The sequence below is a fragment of the Nothobranchius furzeri genome, chromosome 19, assembly GCF_043380555.1.
Source record: "Nothobranchius furzeri strain GRZ-AD chromosome 19, NfurGRZ-RIMD1, whole genome shotgun sequence".
Classification (NCBI taxonomy): domain Eukaryota; kingdom Metazoa; phylum Chordata; class Actinopteri; order Cyprinodontiformes; family Nothobranchiidae; genus Nothobranchius; species Nothobranchius furzeri.
This window is the reverse complement of record NC_091759.1, coordinates 8,634,392-8,648,893: the sequence shown is the minus strand read 5'-3', so window position 1 is coordinate 8,648,893 and position 14,502 is coordinate 8,634,392. Positions and strand designations below refer to the sequence as shown.

The 14,502-nt window shown below is 41.3% G+C and overlaps 2 protein-coding genes across 2 annotated transcripts in view; both read right to left on the bottom strand.

Annotated features, from left to right (window-relative positions):
• med30 (mediator complex subunit 30) overlaps positions 1-13,153 on the bottom strand; it is a 101,220-nt gene extending 88,067 nt beyond the window's left edge. The window contains exon 1 of the mRNA XM_070547606.1: positions 12,931-13,153. The gene's annotated coding sequence lies outside the window, so the exon portion shown is untranslated. The remainder of the gene's footprint in view (positions 1-12,930) is intronic.
• Positions 4,208-12,918, bottom strand: LOC129164573 (uncharacterized). The gene is made up of 2 exons (XM_054745056.2): positions 4,599-12,918; positions 4,208-4,473 (listed from the first exon to the last, which is right to left on the bottom strand). The coding sequence occupies exon 1, from the start codon at positions 11,797-11,799 to the stop codon at positions 5,785-5,787; it is 6,015 nt and encodes a 2,004-aa protein (XP_054601031.2). The 5' UTR covers positions 11,800-12,918; the 3' UTR covers positions 4,208-4,473; positions 4,599-5,784.
• Positions 13,154-14,502: the final 1,349 nt, after the last annotated feature.

The window sequence follows — 14,502 nt, the reverse complement described above, 5'->3', positions numbered from 1 at the left end:
AATTCTTTTCCTGGTGTCCTTCGAAAGCTCTTTGGTCTTGGCCATAGTGGAGTTTGGAGTCTGACTGTTTGAGGCTGTGGACAGGTGTCTTTTATACAGATAATGAGTTCAAACAGGTGCCATTAATACAGGTAACGAGTGGAGGACAGAGAAGCTTCTTAAAGAAGACGTTACAGGTCTGTGAGAGCCAGAGATTTTCCTTGTTTGAAGTGACCAAATACTTATTTTTCATCGCTGATTTACAAATAAATTCTTTAAAAATCCTGCCATGTGAATTCATGGATTTTTTTTTCACATTCTGTCTCTCACAGTTGATGTGTACCTATGATGAAAATTACTGACCTCTGTCATCATTTTAAGTGGGAGAACTTGCACAATCGGTGGCTGACTAAATACTTTTTTGCCCCACTGTATATATGTATATATATATATATATATATATATATATATATATATATACATGTGTGTGTGTACGATTAAGTTCATACACCTGTAACTTCTGTTAGAAAGGTACGATCTAAACCAGTCTAGGACAGTTACAGAGATCCTCACATGGTTCTGAACAGTGTCAAAAACTGCAGAAAGATTCAACAATACTAAGACTGTGAATGCCCGGTTGTCTGCAGCCACCATGATATCCTCAGAATTTTTCACCATCTCATTCAAAGATGTTATAAGCTCTTTAAAATGCTGCCTATGAACCTCTAACCTAGTTGATTTCACCTTTCATCTTGGCGGCATGTCTTTGTGAAGCTGTAAATATTTGACCCAAAGACAGTTTCTTCTGTGACACCTGACGCTTTGACAGAACCACAGTAAATAAGATACATGAGGCTGATGGATAAAAGAGTTTGGGTCCTCACCATGAACTTAGCTGTTGTCATAATGCAGAAAATCTGTCCACTGCTGACGTATTAACCCTCTGGAGGCAGACGATGCAGATTTGCAGCAGTTAAAACTAGGGCCCCACCGATATATCGGCCGGCCGATATTATCGGCCGATATTAAGGTCATTAACACTATCGGCTATCGGCCAAAAAGACGGCCGATATTGCGTTACCTGTCCAGCAGATGGCGCCAGCTTTATGAATAATTTTTGTGAATAGGTTCACCAAGTTTACTTCCAAAGAGTGTTACTTTGTTACAAAGCACAAGCATTACATTTTATTTATTGCTACATTTTTATTATTTTATTATTCTTATAAGGATCTTCTGTCCCTAAACTTGTGCGTGTTGTTAGATTCCCCAGAGTTAGCTAAGTCAGAAAAAACATTTTGTAACCAGTTGTTTTAGCATAAAGCAATGGAAGGGAAGGCTTGCATTCACCTACATAAAAAACACTACAGTATATGTGAATTCACTTACATTGTTTTATGCTAAACTAAGAAAACCACCTGCTGCCAGATCATATTGGGCTGGTTATAAAATACTTTTTCTGACTTGTCTAACTCTGGGGGATCTTAACAAGACACAATTTGACTGAGTGGTGGAATATTCCTTTAAGTTAAAATATATTTGTGGAAACCACAGTTTACAAGAAAAAACTTGAATGATAGATTTATGCTGTGACTGAGTTTGTTTGTTCTGTTGTTTTTGAGATCTGCTAAATAAATCTTATTTGCATTACTTGGAAACCCTAGTGAGTTATTGAGACAGTTCTTTGGTGTGTAATAGAGAAATAAGTTTGCATCAAATAGGCAGAGAATGAAGGGTTTAAGCTTAAGAAAATTTTTATTTTTATTTCTTTTTTTTTTTGTGAGGGAGATTTATCGGCCATTATATTGGCCTTTTGTTAAAAGTTTTATATCTGTATCGGTCCCAAAAAAAGCATATCGGTCGGGCCCTAGTTAAAACTTACCTACCTGGTGTCATGTTCTGTGTCCCCTTGGTCCCCAGCCCCCTCTTGTTTGTCCTCTGTGTTCTCCTCATGTTCCTCCTGGTGTTTTCCAGCCTCTCAGGTCCCCCCTAGTCACCCCTCTGTAGTTTTATTTTCTATAGGTTCAGCTTTTCATTTTATTTGTTCCCTTTAGTGTTTGTGTCCTTCCCCACTTGTTAATTGGTCTTCTTTAGTCCTCTTGTCCTTAGTTGTTTATCTTGGCCCTTAGTTTCTAGGTTTAGTTATGTAGTGTTTTTATAGGTTATGTTATCTTCCCCTCTGCTTGGTTTTCCCTTCCCATGTAGGTAATTGATTTCACCTGTCACCTGTTCCCCTGATTGCTTCCCTCTGTGTTAAAAACCTGGCTTGTCCTTCAGTGTTTGTTGGGTCATTGCATGTGTCAGCGTTGTTCTGTCTCTCTCGAGTTTCTCCTAGTCCGTGCTCATGAGTGAGCTTCTGTTTTGTTTTTGAGCGTTCAGTGTGTTTTTGAGATTTAGGCCTAGTCCACACGTAGCCGGGTTTTTTTTTAAAACGAATATCCGCCCCTCCAAAAACTTGCATCCACACCACCGCGTTTTAATAAAAAACTCTGTCCACACGTACCCGTATAAATACGTTGTTAAGGACATGCCAGACCTGTAGGCGGCAGTACTTCCCCCGTTCTTAACCTCGTCCTTCGTCTGTGGTCTTCCGCAAGGAGCAGTAATTCCGCTTGCAAAAACAAACAAGCAAAAAGCGCTTGGACAATTGATAAAGCGAGCGCAGCTCTGAGGGCATCCATGCTGTCGGCTAGGGTAAACACAGGTCGCACACGTGATGTCAGCATTTTTTTGTCGCAGAAAGTGACGTTGCGGACCTTAAAACTCCGGTTTTGTCCGTCCACACGCAGACACCCAAAACGGAGAAAACGCAGATCTTCACTTTGGCCCTGTCCACACGTAGCCGGGGATCTGCCAAAACGTAGATATTTTTCTACGTTTTGGCCTGTCATCCACACGAAAACGGAGTTTTTTCACACGAAAATGGATCTTTTTAAAAACTCCGGCCAAAGTGAAGATCTGCGTTTTCTCCGTTTTGGGTGTCTGCGTGTGGACAGACAAAACCGGAGTTTTAAGGTCATCAGCGTCACTTTCCGCGACAAAAAAATGCTGACATCACGTGTGCGACCTGTGTTTACACTAGCCGGCATCACGGAAGCCCTCAGAGCTGCGCTCTGTCACTACCCGATCCATCAATTGTCCAAGCGCTTTCTGCTTGTTTGTTTTTGCAAGAGGAATTACTGCTCCTTGCAGAAGACCACAGACAAAGGACGAGGTTAAGAACAGAGGAAGTACTGCCGCCTACAGGTCTGGCATGTCCTTAACAACGTATTTATCCGGGTACGTGTGGACAGAGTCTGTTTTTAAAACGCGGTGGTGTGGATGCAAGTTTTTGGAGGGGCGGATATTCGTTTTAAAAAAAACCCGGCTACGTGTGGACTAGGCCTTTGGCCGGAGCTTTTAAAAAGATCAGTTTTCGTGTGAAAAAACTCAGTTTTCGTGTGGATGACAGGCCAAAACATAGAAAAATATCTACGTTTTGGCAGATCCCCGGCTACGTGTGGACTGGGCCTTAGTCTGGCTCTTGTGTTTTTCGACTTTTGGCGCATCCTCCTTAAAATAAAGGAATTTATTTTCTTTAACCACTCCTGCCTCGAGTCGTTCTGGGGATTCTGCATCTTGGGTCCAAACCTCCCTCTCCTAAACGTGACAGAATGACCCAACCAGCCAGGACCCAGCAGACGACCCAGATGTACCGTTATTATGGTGAGCCTGAGAACTGTTGGACGTTTATCCAGGATGTTGCCAGCTGTGTGGACTTGAACTCATCTGAGTTTAATAAGGTTTCATACCTGGTGCTCTGCCTCCCTCTCCTAAACGTGACACCTGGTTACTCCACATACATATTTCATGAGCATTTTTTAACTCAGAAGTGTTCGTCCTTTTATCAAAACTTATTTGGAGCCTGAGAGGGTTAATGATGCATGAGAAGTTTTGTTAACAAACCTTCGTCCCTTCTGAAATCTCTTCTTTCTTTGGTTGGGGGTCAACTGGAGCTCCCAGAGAAAACCCCCTATGCCACACAAGGAGACACAGTAATGATTTGGATAAGTGTTTTCTGTGACATAATCCTTGCGTTGCTTTTTTCCCCCCCAAAGATGAGGACATGTGGTAATGTGTGTCAGGGAAGGGACGTGGTTTTTAGTCACCCTTGATGGAATTGCTTTGTCATGACTCGAGGTAAGTGTCTAACCCAAGACATGCAGAATCAATACTCGTCGGGCAGATTGAGTAAAAGTAAAGTTCTTTATTATTAAACGGGAACAAAAATAGCACAGGGAAGTCCTGTGGGAGTGAGCGGTGCAGCTCGAGTCCAAGTAGCGCTCGGGATGAATGGGGGAGGCGGGGGAGCCGAGGTGAGCGCTGGGCAGAGGGTGAGCGATCCGGGATGGGTGAGGTCGCAGAGAGGGGCCAACAGGAACAACGGAGGAGGATGAGACGTGGTGTATGAGTCCAGAGTACAAAAACAGCGAGAGGGAAGCAGGTTGAGTGCGGATCCTGAAGGAAGGGAAACAAACACCAGGCGTAAGGGATAATCCAAAAACAGTCCGAGGTCAAAATCCAAGTATCCAATAACGAGACAAAGCGAGCAAACAAGAACGAGTACAAAGGGCTGGGGCTACCTAAACTGGTGCAATCATCCGGCGTAGTGAGGTGTCTCCATCCTCCTTTTAAACCCGAGTTCCTGATTGGGATCTCCTGCAGCTGCCCCCCCCCCCCCGCTCCTCACCTGAGGGCAATCAGCTCAATCACAGTTAGAGTGGAGATGGTGCCACCCACCTCAGCTCGGGAACATGACATGCTTTTATTGTACTTCATCTAAAACCTAACAAACTAATGATTTATCTATTGACTAACGAACTAAAAACTAAAAAGTCATAGCCGACCTTTCCAAGCTGAATGCTTTCACCACATTTGAGTAAACTGCTGAATAATTGTAGCTCTACAGTGAAAAATGTACGGAAGAGTCATATAAACTGAAACAGAAAACTAACTAACTAACTAACTAACTGACTGACTAACTAACAACTAAATAACAACTAACTAACTAACTGACTAACTGACTAACTAACAACTAAATAACAACTAACTAACTAACTAAGTAACTAACTAACAACTAACTAAAAGAAACACCTTCAAAATAGAAGGAAGTTCAGGCTTTTTTCCCCTATAAAATGGGTTTCCACTTTACGTTCTTGGTGACTGGCTCAATAGGTTTCCCTCTAATTGGACGTAGAACGGTCCGTCTTGGTTTGGGGTTGAGACCAGATGGTGTGTGTGGTTCCTTCCTCAGTGGACTCCTTTAAAAAGCAGCTGAAGACCCACTTGTTCAAGCTGGCTTTTGTATGACCTTCTTCACTACTCTCTCTTTATTCTGCTCTCCCCACCTATTCCACCTTCCTCAGGATCCACTGATTTCCCTCTTTCCTGTTCACTCTCTCTCTTTCTTAACATTTTTTAATCACAATTGCCTATTTTTGCTAATTTAAAATATATTTTTAAACATTTTCTAAATGCTTTTTTATATTTTTACATTTTTTGATTTTGTGAAGCGCCTCGTGATTTTTATCTTGAGTGGCGCTCTAATAGAAATGTAACTTTCTTCTTCTTCTTCTTCTCAACATCCTCAGAACCAGCCTCCACCTTTTTCAAAGATGAAATTAACTCCTTCTCCTTTCCAATTTTCTTTGGAGAAGTGTCCATCTTTTTTGCTTCAGCCCCCAGTTCATTTGTAGATTTCGTGCTTTTGGCTTCCTTGGGAGATGTTTCATTCCTATAGCCACCATCGGAGCCTGGCAACAATCTGTCTTAAATGATATCGTCAAGCCAACCAAATTCCTCCAACAATGAATCCAAGACCTCTGCCATTGCTCGACCTTTGGGAGACTTTTTCACTGATGAAATTAACTCTTTCTCCTTTTCAGTTTTCATTGGAGAAGTGTCCATCTTTTTTGCTTCAGCCCCCAGTTCATTTGTAGATTTTGTATATTTTTGTGCCCTGGAAGATTTGACATTCCCAAAGCTATTTTCAAATTCATCTGTAGGAACTGGTAGAACGTTTTGGGGGAGTCCAGTATGTCTGCTTCTCACTGGAGGTAAAACGGTTTGTCGTCGTCTGGGATTGAACCTGGATGGTGGGCTTTGTTCACTTATTTTGCTGTTTTCAGATGTTGTGGCTTGATTTTTCGGAGACCATCTCCCAGGTAAAGATAACTCAATATCCTTTTCAGTTTTCCTTGGAGAAGTGTCCATCTTTTTTGCTTCAGCCCCCAGTTCATTTGTAGATTTCGTGCTTTTGGCCTCCTTGGGAGATGTTTCATTCCTATAGCCACCATTGGAGCCTGGCAACAATCTGTCGTCAATGATATCATCAGACCAACCAAATTCCTTCAACCATAAATCCAAGAACTCGTCGTCAGACATATTCTCAGATGAAATTACCTCTTTCTCCTTTTCAGTTTTCATTGGAGAAGTGTCCATCTTTTTTGCTTCAGCCCCCAGTTCATTTGTAGATTTAGTATATTTTTGTGCCCTGGAAGAGTTTTCATTCCCAAAGCTATTTTCAAATTCATCTGTAGGAACTGGTAGAACGTTTTGGGGGAGTCCAGTATGTCTGCTTCTCACTGGAGGTAAAACGGTTTGTCGTTGTTTGGGGTTGAACCTGGATGGTGGGCTTTGTTCACTTATTTTGCTGGTTTCAGATGTTGTGGCTTGATTTTTCGGAGACCATCTCCCAGGTAAAGATAACTCAATATCCTTTTCAGTTTTCATTGGAGAAGTGTCCATCTTTTTTGCTTCAGCCCCCAGTTCATTTGTAGATTTCGTGCTTTTGCCTTCCTTGGGAGATGTTTCATTCCTATAGCCACCATCGGAGCCTGGCAACAATCTGTCGTCAATGATATCGTCAGACCAACCAAATTCCTTCAACCATAAATCCAAGAACTCTCCGGGAGACATATTCTCAGATGAAATTACCTCTTTCTCCTTTTCAGTTTTCATTGGAGAATTGTCCATCTTTTTTGCTTCAGCCCCCAGTTCATTTGTAGATTTTATATATGTGTGTGCCCTGGAAGAGTTTTCATTCCCAAAGCTATTTTCAAATTCATCTGTAGGAACTGGTAGAACATTTTGGGAGAGTCCAGTATGTCTGCTTCTCACTGGAGGTAAAACGGTTTGTCGTTGTTTGGGGTTGAACCTGGATGGTGGGCTTTGTTCACTTATTTTGCTGGTTTCAGATGTTGTGGCTTGATTTTTCGGAGACCATCTCCCAGGTAAAAATAACTCAATATCCTTTTCAGTTTTCCTTGGAGAAGTGTCCATCTTTTTTGCTTCAGCCCCCAGTTCATTTGTAGATTTCGTGCTTTTGGCTTCCTTGGGAGATGTTTCATTCCTATAGCCACCATCGGAGCCTGGCAACAATCTGTCTTCAATGATATCGTCAGAACAACCAAATTCCTCCAACAATGAATCCAAGACCTCTGCCATTGCTCGACCTTTGGGAGACTTTTTCACTGATGAAATAAACTCTTTCTCCTTTTCAGTTTTCCTTGGAGAAGTGTCCTTCTTTTTTGCTTCAGCCCCCAGTTCATTTGTAGATTTAGTATATTTTTGTGCCCTGGAAGATTTGACATTCCCAAAGCTATTTTCAAATTCATCTGTAGGAACTGGTAGAACGTTTTGGGAGAGTCCAGTATGTCTGCTTCTCACTGGAGGTAAAACGGTTTGTCGTTGTTTGGGATTGAACCTGGATGGTGGGCTTTGTTCACTTATTTTGCTGTTTTCAGATGTTGTGGCTTGATTTTTCGGAGACCATCTCCCAGGTAAAGATAACTCAATATCCTTTTCAGTTTTCCTTGGAGAAGTGTCCATCTTTTTTGCTTCAGCCCCCAGTTCATTTGTAGATTTCGTGCTTTTGGCCTCCTTGGGAGATGTTTCATTCCTATAGCAACCATCGGAGCCTGGCAACAATCTGTCGTCAATGATATCATCAGACCAACCAAATTCCTTCAACCATAAATCCAAGAACTCGTCGTCAGACATATTCTCAGATGAAATTACCTCTTTCTCCTTTTCAGTTTTCATTGGAGAAGTGTCCATCTTTTTTGCTTCAGCCCCCAGTTCATTTGTAGATTTAGTATATTTTTGTGCCCTGGAAGATTTGACATTCCCAAAGCTATTTTCAAATTCATCTGTAGGAACTGGTAGAACGTTTTGGGGGAGTCCAGTATGTCTGCTTCTCACTGGAGGTAAAACGGTTTGTCGTTGTTTGGGGTTGAACCTGGATGGTGGGCTTTGTTCACTTATTTTGCTGTTTTCAGATGTTGTGGCTTGATTTTTCGGAGACCATCTCCCAGGTAAAGATAACTCAATATCCTTTTCAGTTTTCCTTGGAGAAGTGTCCATCTTTTTTGCTTCAGCCCCCAGTTCATTTGTAGATTTAGTATATTTTTGTGCCCTGGAAGATTTTTCATTCCCAAAGCTATTTTCAAATTCATCTGTAGGAACTGGTAGAACATTTTGGGAGAGTCCAGTATGTCTGCTTCTCACTGGAGGTAAAACGGTTTGTCGTTGTTTGGGGTTGAACCTGGATGGTGGGCTTTGTTCACTTATTTTGCTGGTTTCAGATGTTGTGGCTTGATTTTTCGGAGACCATCTCCCAGGTAAAGATAACTCAATATCCTTTTCAGTTTTCATTGGAGAAGTGTCCATCTTTTTTGCTTCAGCCCCCAGTTCATTTGTAGATTTCGTGCTTTTGGCCTCCTTGGGAGATGTTTCATTCCTATAGCCACCATCGGAGCCTGGCAACAATCTGTCGTCAATGATATCATCAGACCAACCAAATTCCTTCAACCATAAATCCAAGAACTCGTCGTCAGACATATTCTCAGATGAAATTACCTCTTTCTCCTTTTCAGTTTTCATTGGAGAAGTGTCCATCTTTTTTGCTTCAGCCCCCAGTTCATTTGTAGATTTTATATATGTGTGTGCCCTGGAAGAGTTTTCATTCCCAAAGCTATTTTCAAATTCATCTGTAGGAACTGGTAGAACGTTTTGGGGGAGTCCAGTATGTCTGCTTCTCACTGGAGGTAAAACGGTTTGTCGTTGTTTGGGGTTGAACCTGGATGGTGGGCTTTGTTCACTTATTTTGCTGGTTTCAGATGTTGTGGCTTGATTTTTCGGAGACCATCTCCCAGGTAAAGATAACTCAATATCCTTTTCAGTTTTCATTGGAGAAGCGTCCATCTTTTTTGCTTCAGCCACCAGTTCATTTGTAGATTTCGTGCTTTTGCCTTCCTTGGGAGATGTTTCATTCCTATAGCCACCATCGGAGCCTGGCAACAATCTGTCGTCAATGATATCGTCAGAACAACCAAATTCCTCCAACAATGAATCCAAGAACTCGCCGGAAGACGTTTTCTCAGATGAAATTACCTCTTTCTCCTTTTCAGTTTTCATTGGAGAAGTGTCCTTCTTTTTTGCTTCAGCCCCCAGTTCATTTGTAGATTTAGTATATTTTTGTGCCCTGGAAGATTTGACATTCCCAAAGCTATTTTCAAATTCATCTGTAGGAACTGGTAGAACGTTTTGGGGGAGTCCAGTATGTCTGCTTCTCACTGGAGGTAAAACGGTTTGTCGTTGTTTGGGGTTGAACCTGGATGGTGGGCTTTGTTCACTTATTTTGCTGGTTTCAGATGTTTCGGCTTGATTTTCAGTTTTCCTTGGAGAAGTGTCCATCTTTACCACCTCAGGCCCCAATTTTTTTGGTATTTTGGAGCAACTGTCTTCTTTGGGATATATTTCATTGCAAACGCTCTTTTGAACGTCATCATCAGAGTCAGAAGACCATGGGTCTGTAAATATTTCTTCATTCTTTGATGTTTCCTGAATCCCTGCATGATATTTAGGAGCCTTTTTTCCTGGCGAAAGCACTTCATTGTCCCCTCCATTCTCCTTTAGAGGCGCTTTTACCCTCTTCGGTTTGAGAGGCTTTGCCTTCAAAAATATCTCTTCAAATTTTCCCTCAGAGCCTGACTTCCCATCATCGGCGCTGAGTTGACTGATTTGTTTCCTGAGCTCCTCACATTCATTCTGTTGCTTGTCGTTTATTCTCTGAAGCTGTTTTTGCTTTTCCTTGCTAATCAGGAGCTCTTGAGTCAGTTCTTCCACCTTTTTCGGGAGTTCTTTGTCTGGCTCAAAATCTGGACTTTTTAAGTATTCCAGCTCATACTCTGCAGTTTTAATTGCGTCCTTCAGCTGGCTAATTTCCTTCATATATTTTGTAATTTCTTCTTGTGAAGCCAATTCCAGCTCCATTAGTTCCGTGTTGTGCCTTTGTTTCATCTCCTCGAGCTGAATACGCTGCTCATCTATAACCTTATTACTGGACTCCAGCTCTTGTTCTGCCTTCCTTAGGGCGGCGGCTTTCGCTGTTAATTTTTTGTGTAAATTCCTGCGAGAAACAAGGCCCTCCGATGTGTTATTTATATAAACTTTGATGTTTTCTAAGGCTGTTGATAACTGATTACTGAAAGGTTCCTTCTTATTCAGTAAGATTCCTGCATTATCAGAAACAGTTTCCACAAAACTCCTGATGTCTTTGTGAAGCTTCTTGTACTGCTCTTGTTTGTTTTCTAGCTTCACCTTTAACTGATCTAATTTTAACTGAAGTTCAGACGATTGAGAATCTTCTTTCAGCTTATTTTTTTCATTAAGAGACTGATGTATCTCATTTCTTCCCTCCAAATCATCTTGCTTGATCTGTTGCCCCTGCAGACTTATCGTTTTCTGCAAGTGAGACTCTTGAATGTTTACCTCTTTCTTCTTTTGGTTACTGTCCCTAAGTGAGGAGACTATCTGCAATTGTTGGTTTATCTGTTTTAGCTCCTCAGAAATTTTCTCTGCACTCATTTTCTCACGCTCAGCCTTTTCGATGTTTTGAGAAAGGCTATTAATCTTTTCATTGCACATCGAGCGCGTTTCCTTCAGCTCATAAACCTCCTTTAGAAGCGCTGCCTCAGATGTCTGCAACTCTTCAATTGTTGATTTGAAAGATTTGCATTCCTCTTCTCTGTGACTGTTTTCCAATTTTTTTCTCAGTTCCTGAATTAGTCTTTCATTCTCATCATTCTTTGTGGTCAGGTCTTTAATTTCAAACTCTAAACCTAAATTTCTCTCTTTTATATCACTCAATTCTGATAAAGGCAAATAGACCATGGTGTCGTTTTGTTTGGAAACACTCATGTCGTCACCTTCTTTCACCAGGTCCCTTAGTTTCGCCTCTAGGTGACTTATCGAGCTGGTCAAGCCGTCTGTCTTACCATGTATGGTTTTAATTTTACCTTTCCACCCACTAAACTCATTAAAGGCAGCCTGGAGACCAAAAATTTCACATTTATAGTGCCTCAGTTTGATTAAAATGTCGTTAAACAACGTGTCTTTTTCATCTGCTATAACATCGACTCGTTTCCAGTCACTGGTCTTTGCAATTTCCAGCTCAGATTGCAGGCTTTGAATGTTCTGAACAAGTTCGCTAATGTAGTTTCTGTCAGCTATGCGCATCGACTCACTTTCCATAAGCTGATTTTGAGAAGCCTGAAACTGTTTCTCCAAATTAATACACTGTTGTCTCAGCTGGTATCCTTCAAGTGGAAGTCCTGTAGCCTTGCTAAAGTGCTCCTGTGTTTCTTCAAGTTTGCTTTTCAGTTTGTTATTTTCTTCTGTGAGAAGCATAATTTGCTCAAGCCTTGATGGGTCAAACGAGAGTTGCGCGTATTTCTCAGCTCGCCGTCTCTGCTGTCTCGTCATTGCTGCTCCTTGAATCATCCTGAGATAAGAAATTAAATTCTGTGGTGGGAGTGTGAAAACACGTAACTTGTCACAAAGTCAGATGCTGTCTGATCGAATCCCTCCAGAGAAGTGAGTAATGCAGTGATGCAGCTAAGTGATTATGTCACTGGCCTTTGTGATGTCATATAAGCTAAGTTCCGTACAGTAGTAGTGGTGGTAGTAGTGGCAGTAGTAGTGTAGAAGCAGTAGTAGTGTTCTTGCTTCTACCCCTTTGATTGATTAATTAATTAATTAATTAATTTAATAATTAAATAAATATTTTTAATTAATTAATTGCACTTATAATTAATTACACTTGCTTCTACCCCTTTAATAATTGCAGCAGTAAGCAGGGCTCTTGTTGCTATGCACCTGTGAGGGTTTTGACATTAATCACCTATATTTATCACCGTTGTTGTTATTCTTCCGCAGACAACGCTGCTCGTACGGCTGTGTGCACCCCCACAAATTATATATCAAAACAAGCGGCTCGGCCACGGGAGGTGTGCTGTTACCTTTCTAAGCAGTTAGACTTAAAATGGTGAAATATTTAGCAAATAACTTTGAAAGGTTTCTAATTTTGATGCTGTGACAAATTTAAATTTGCATAATATTTGCACAATGATCAATTCAATGTGCACATAATTAAGGGGTAATTAGGTGGCAAGCCCTCTAAAGGAGCAGTTTTACACATGCATGAATAATATCATTATTTTTGTAACGGAATTTAAGTGATGTAACTATCTAAAGTTGTATTTTAATACACTGTAGGTAGTTCACTTTTTATAAACAGAAGAATAGGCTGTTTTTATCATCAGGGAGTTGAATTAAACACTCTGTATTGACTTTGAGACAAGAAAAGAGAGAGAGATGGGATCGTTTGAGAATCTTTAATTTCTGAATTATAAATTCTAAACAATCTACCAGGACTACTCTGTGATGGATGAGAATGGATTCGGATGTTGTGTTGGTGCGTGTGTGTGTGTGTGTGTGTGTGTGTGTGTGTGTGTGTGTGTCTGGTTCAGATTCTCTAGGCTGACGTCAATGAATCTGGTCGTCTTTGTTATGACTAGATATCACGAGGCTTATAAAGTGATGACATGAGCCGCTATTTTGCCGTGTACGTACCCAGTGGGGGTCTCCCAGGTAGATCAGGAAATGCCAGGTCTGGAGACCTCGGATGTACGATGGAGCTGTCGGTGCAGCGATCACAACGTTTCAAAGCCCGTCTGGAGGGTCGACCCCGGTACCGTTCGGCGGCGTCAGCAGGTGCTCTTATTTTGAAAGGACGTCGTCTGGTTGTTAAACGACGAAAATCTCCCGCTTCACAGTTCTTAGTTTAAAGAAAACACATCTGGCTAGGCTGCGCTTTTCTTTAGGATGACGGTGAATAGAACTGAAGTCAAAATGGAACTGACTTAAAAATGGCGTTGCCTTGTTTTATATCTCTGAATTGTTGATAAGTTTCAGTAAAGTGGATTGGACACTTGAAGTCAACACCAGATTCTCCTGCGGCAGCCGAAAGCTCTGATTGGTTGGAACAATGTGTCATGCGTTTTATGGAGATGAGGATCAGTATGTCTGTGCCGTAGTCCGTAGTCCTGTTTTCATTAAACATAATTCATGACATATTTATTTCACAGATCATTCACTTGATTATTGTTGATCAACATCTGTTTTGCTTAATAATTTTAATCACAAATAAAGTACTTTGATTAAGTAAAGTTTCTTCTTCTCCTTCGGACTCTTCTCCTGGAATGTAAACAGTCTGAGGAACAACCGACCTTGGTTTTTCTACACGGTGTTATTGTGCACAGGGGGCAGCTGTATGGAGTTGAAAACAATGAACTTCATAACCTTACATTTTGTTATTTACCTTAATGTCACCCAAAAATCATTATTTTGGGGTTTTCACGCAAACATCACCTAAATATAATTTTTTTTGAGGTTTTTCAACCTAAATATCATTATTTTGGGTTGTTCACCCAACGTCAGCCAAAAATTTTTATTTGGCCTCTACAGCACGTGGCCAGTATCTTGACCTGTAATATTAATTTTTTGCGGAAGCTAATGTGGCTCGAACGGCAGAATGCACCCCACAAATTATACATCAAAACAAGTGTCGGCCATGGGACGTGTGCCATTACAGTAGGGGCAGCAGTAGCTCAACAGGTTGAGCGGGTTGTCCAGTAATCAGAAGGTTGCAGGTTCAATCCTGGCTCCGGACAGAGAATTCTGCTGTTGTGTCCTTGGGCAAGACACTTAACCCACCTTGGCTGCTGGTGGTGGTCAGAAGGACTGGTGGCGCCTGTGCTCTCTAGCCTTGCCTCTGTCAGTGCGCCCCAGGGCAGCTGTGGCTACATCACAGCTCATCATCATGAGTGTGTAAATGTGTGTGTGAATGGATGAATGATACACTGTAGTGTAAAGTGCTTTGGAGTCCTTACTCTGAGAGGCGCTATTCAAGTGCGGGTCATTTATCATTCATCATTACGTTTCTGAGCGTTTTGTTTTACCCTGGCTAAATTATTAGCTAAAAACATAGAAAACGTTTTCATTTGGAAAGTGTGCCACTCTAATTTTGCGTAAGATTTGCATAATTATCAGTTAAATATGCACTTAAATAATTAGATGGCAGGTCTTCTAACGACATTTTTTTACATTAGCATGAACACTATCTTGTACCAGCGGGAAAGTCCC

Bases quoted from the DNA above. Each gene is read 5' to 3' on its own strand.
- LOC129164573 (XM_054745056.2), bottom strand. From the start codon at position 11,799: ATGATTCAAGGAGCAGCAATGACGAGACAGCAGAGACGGCGAGCTGAG.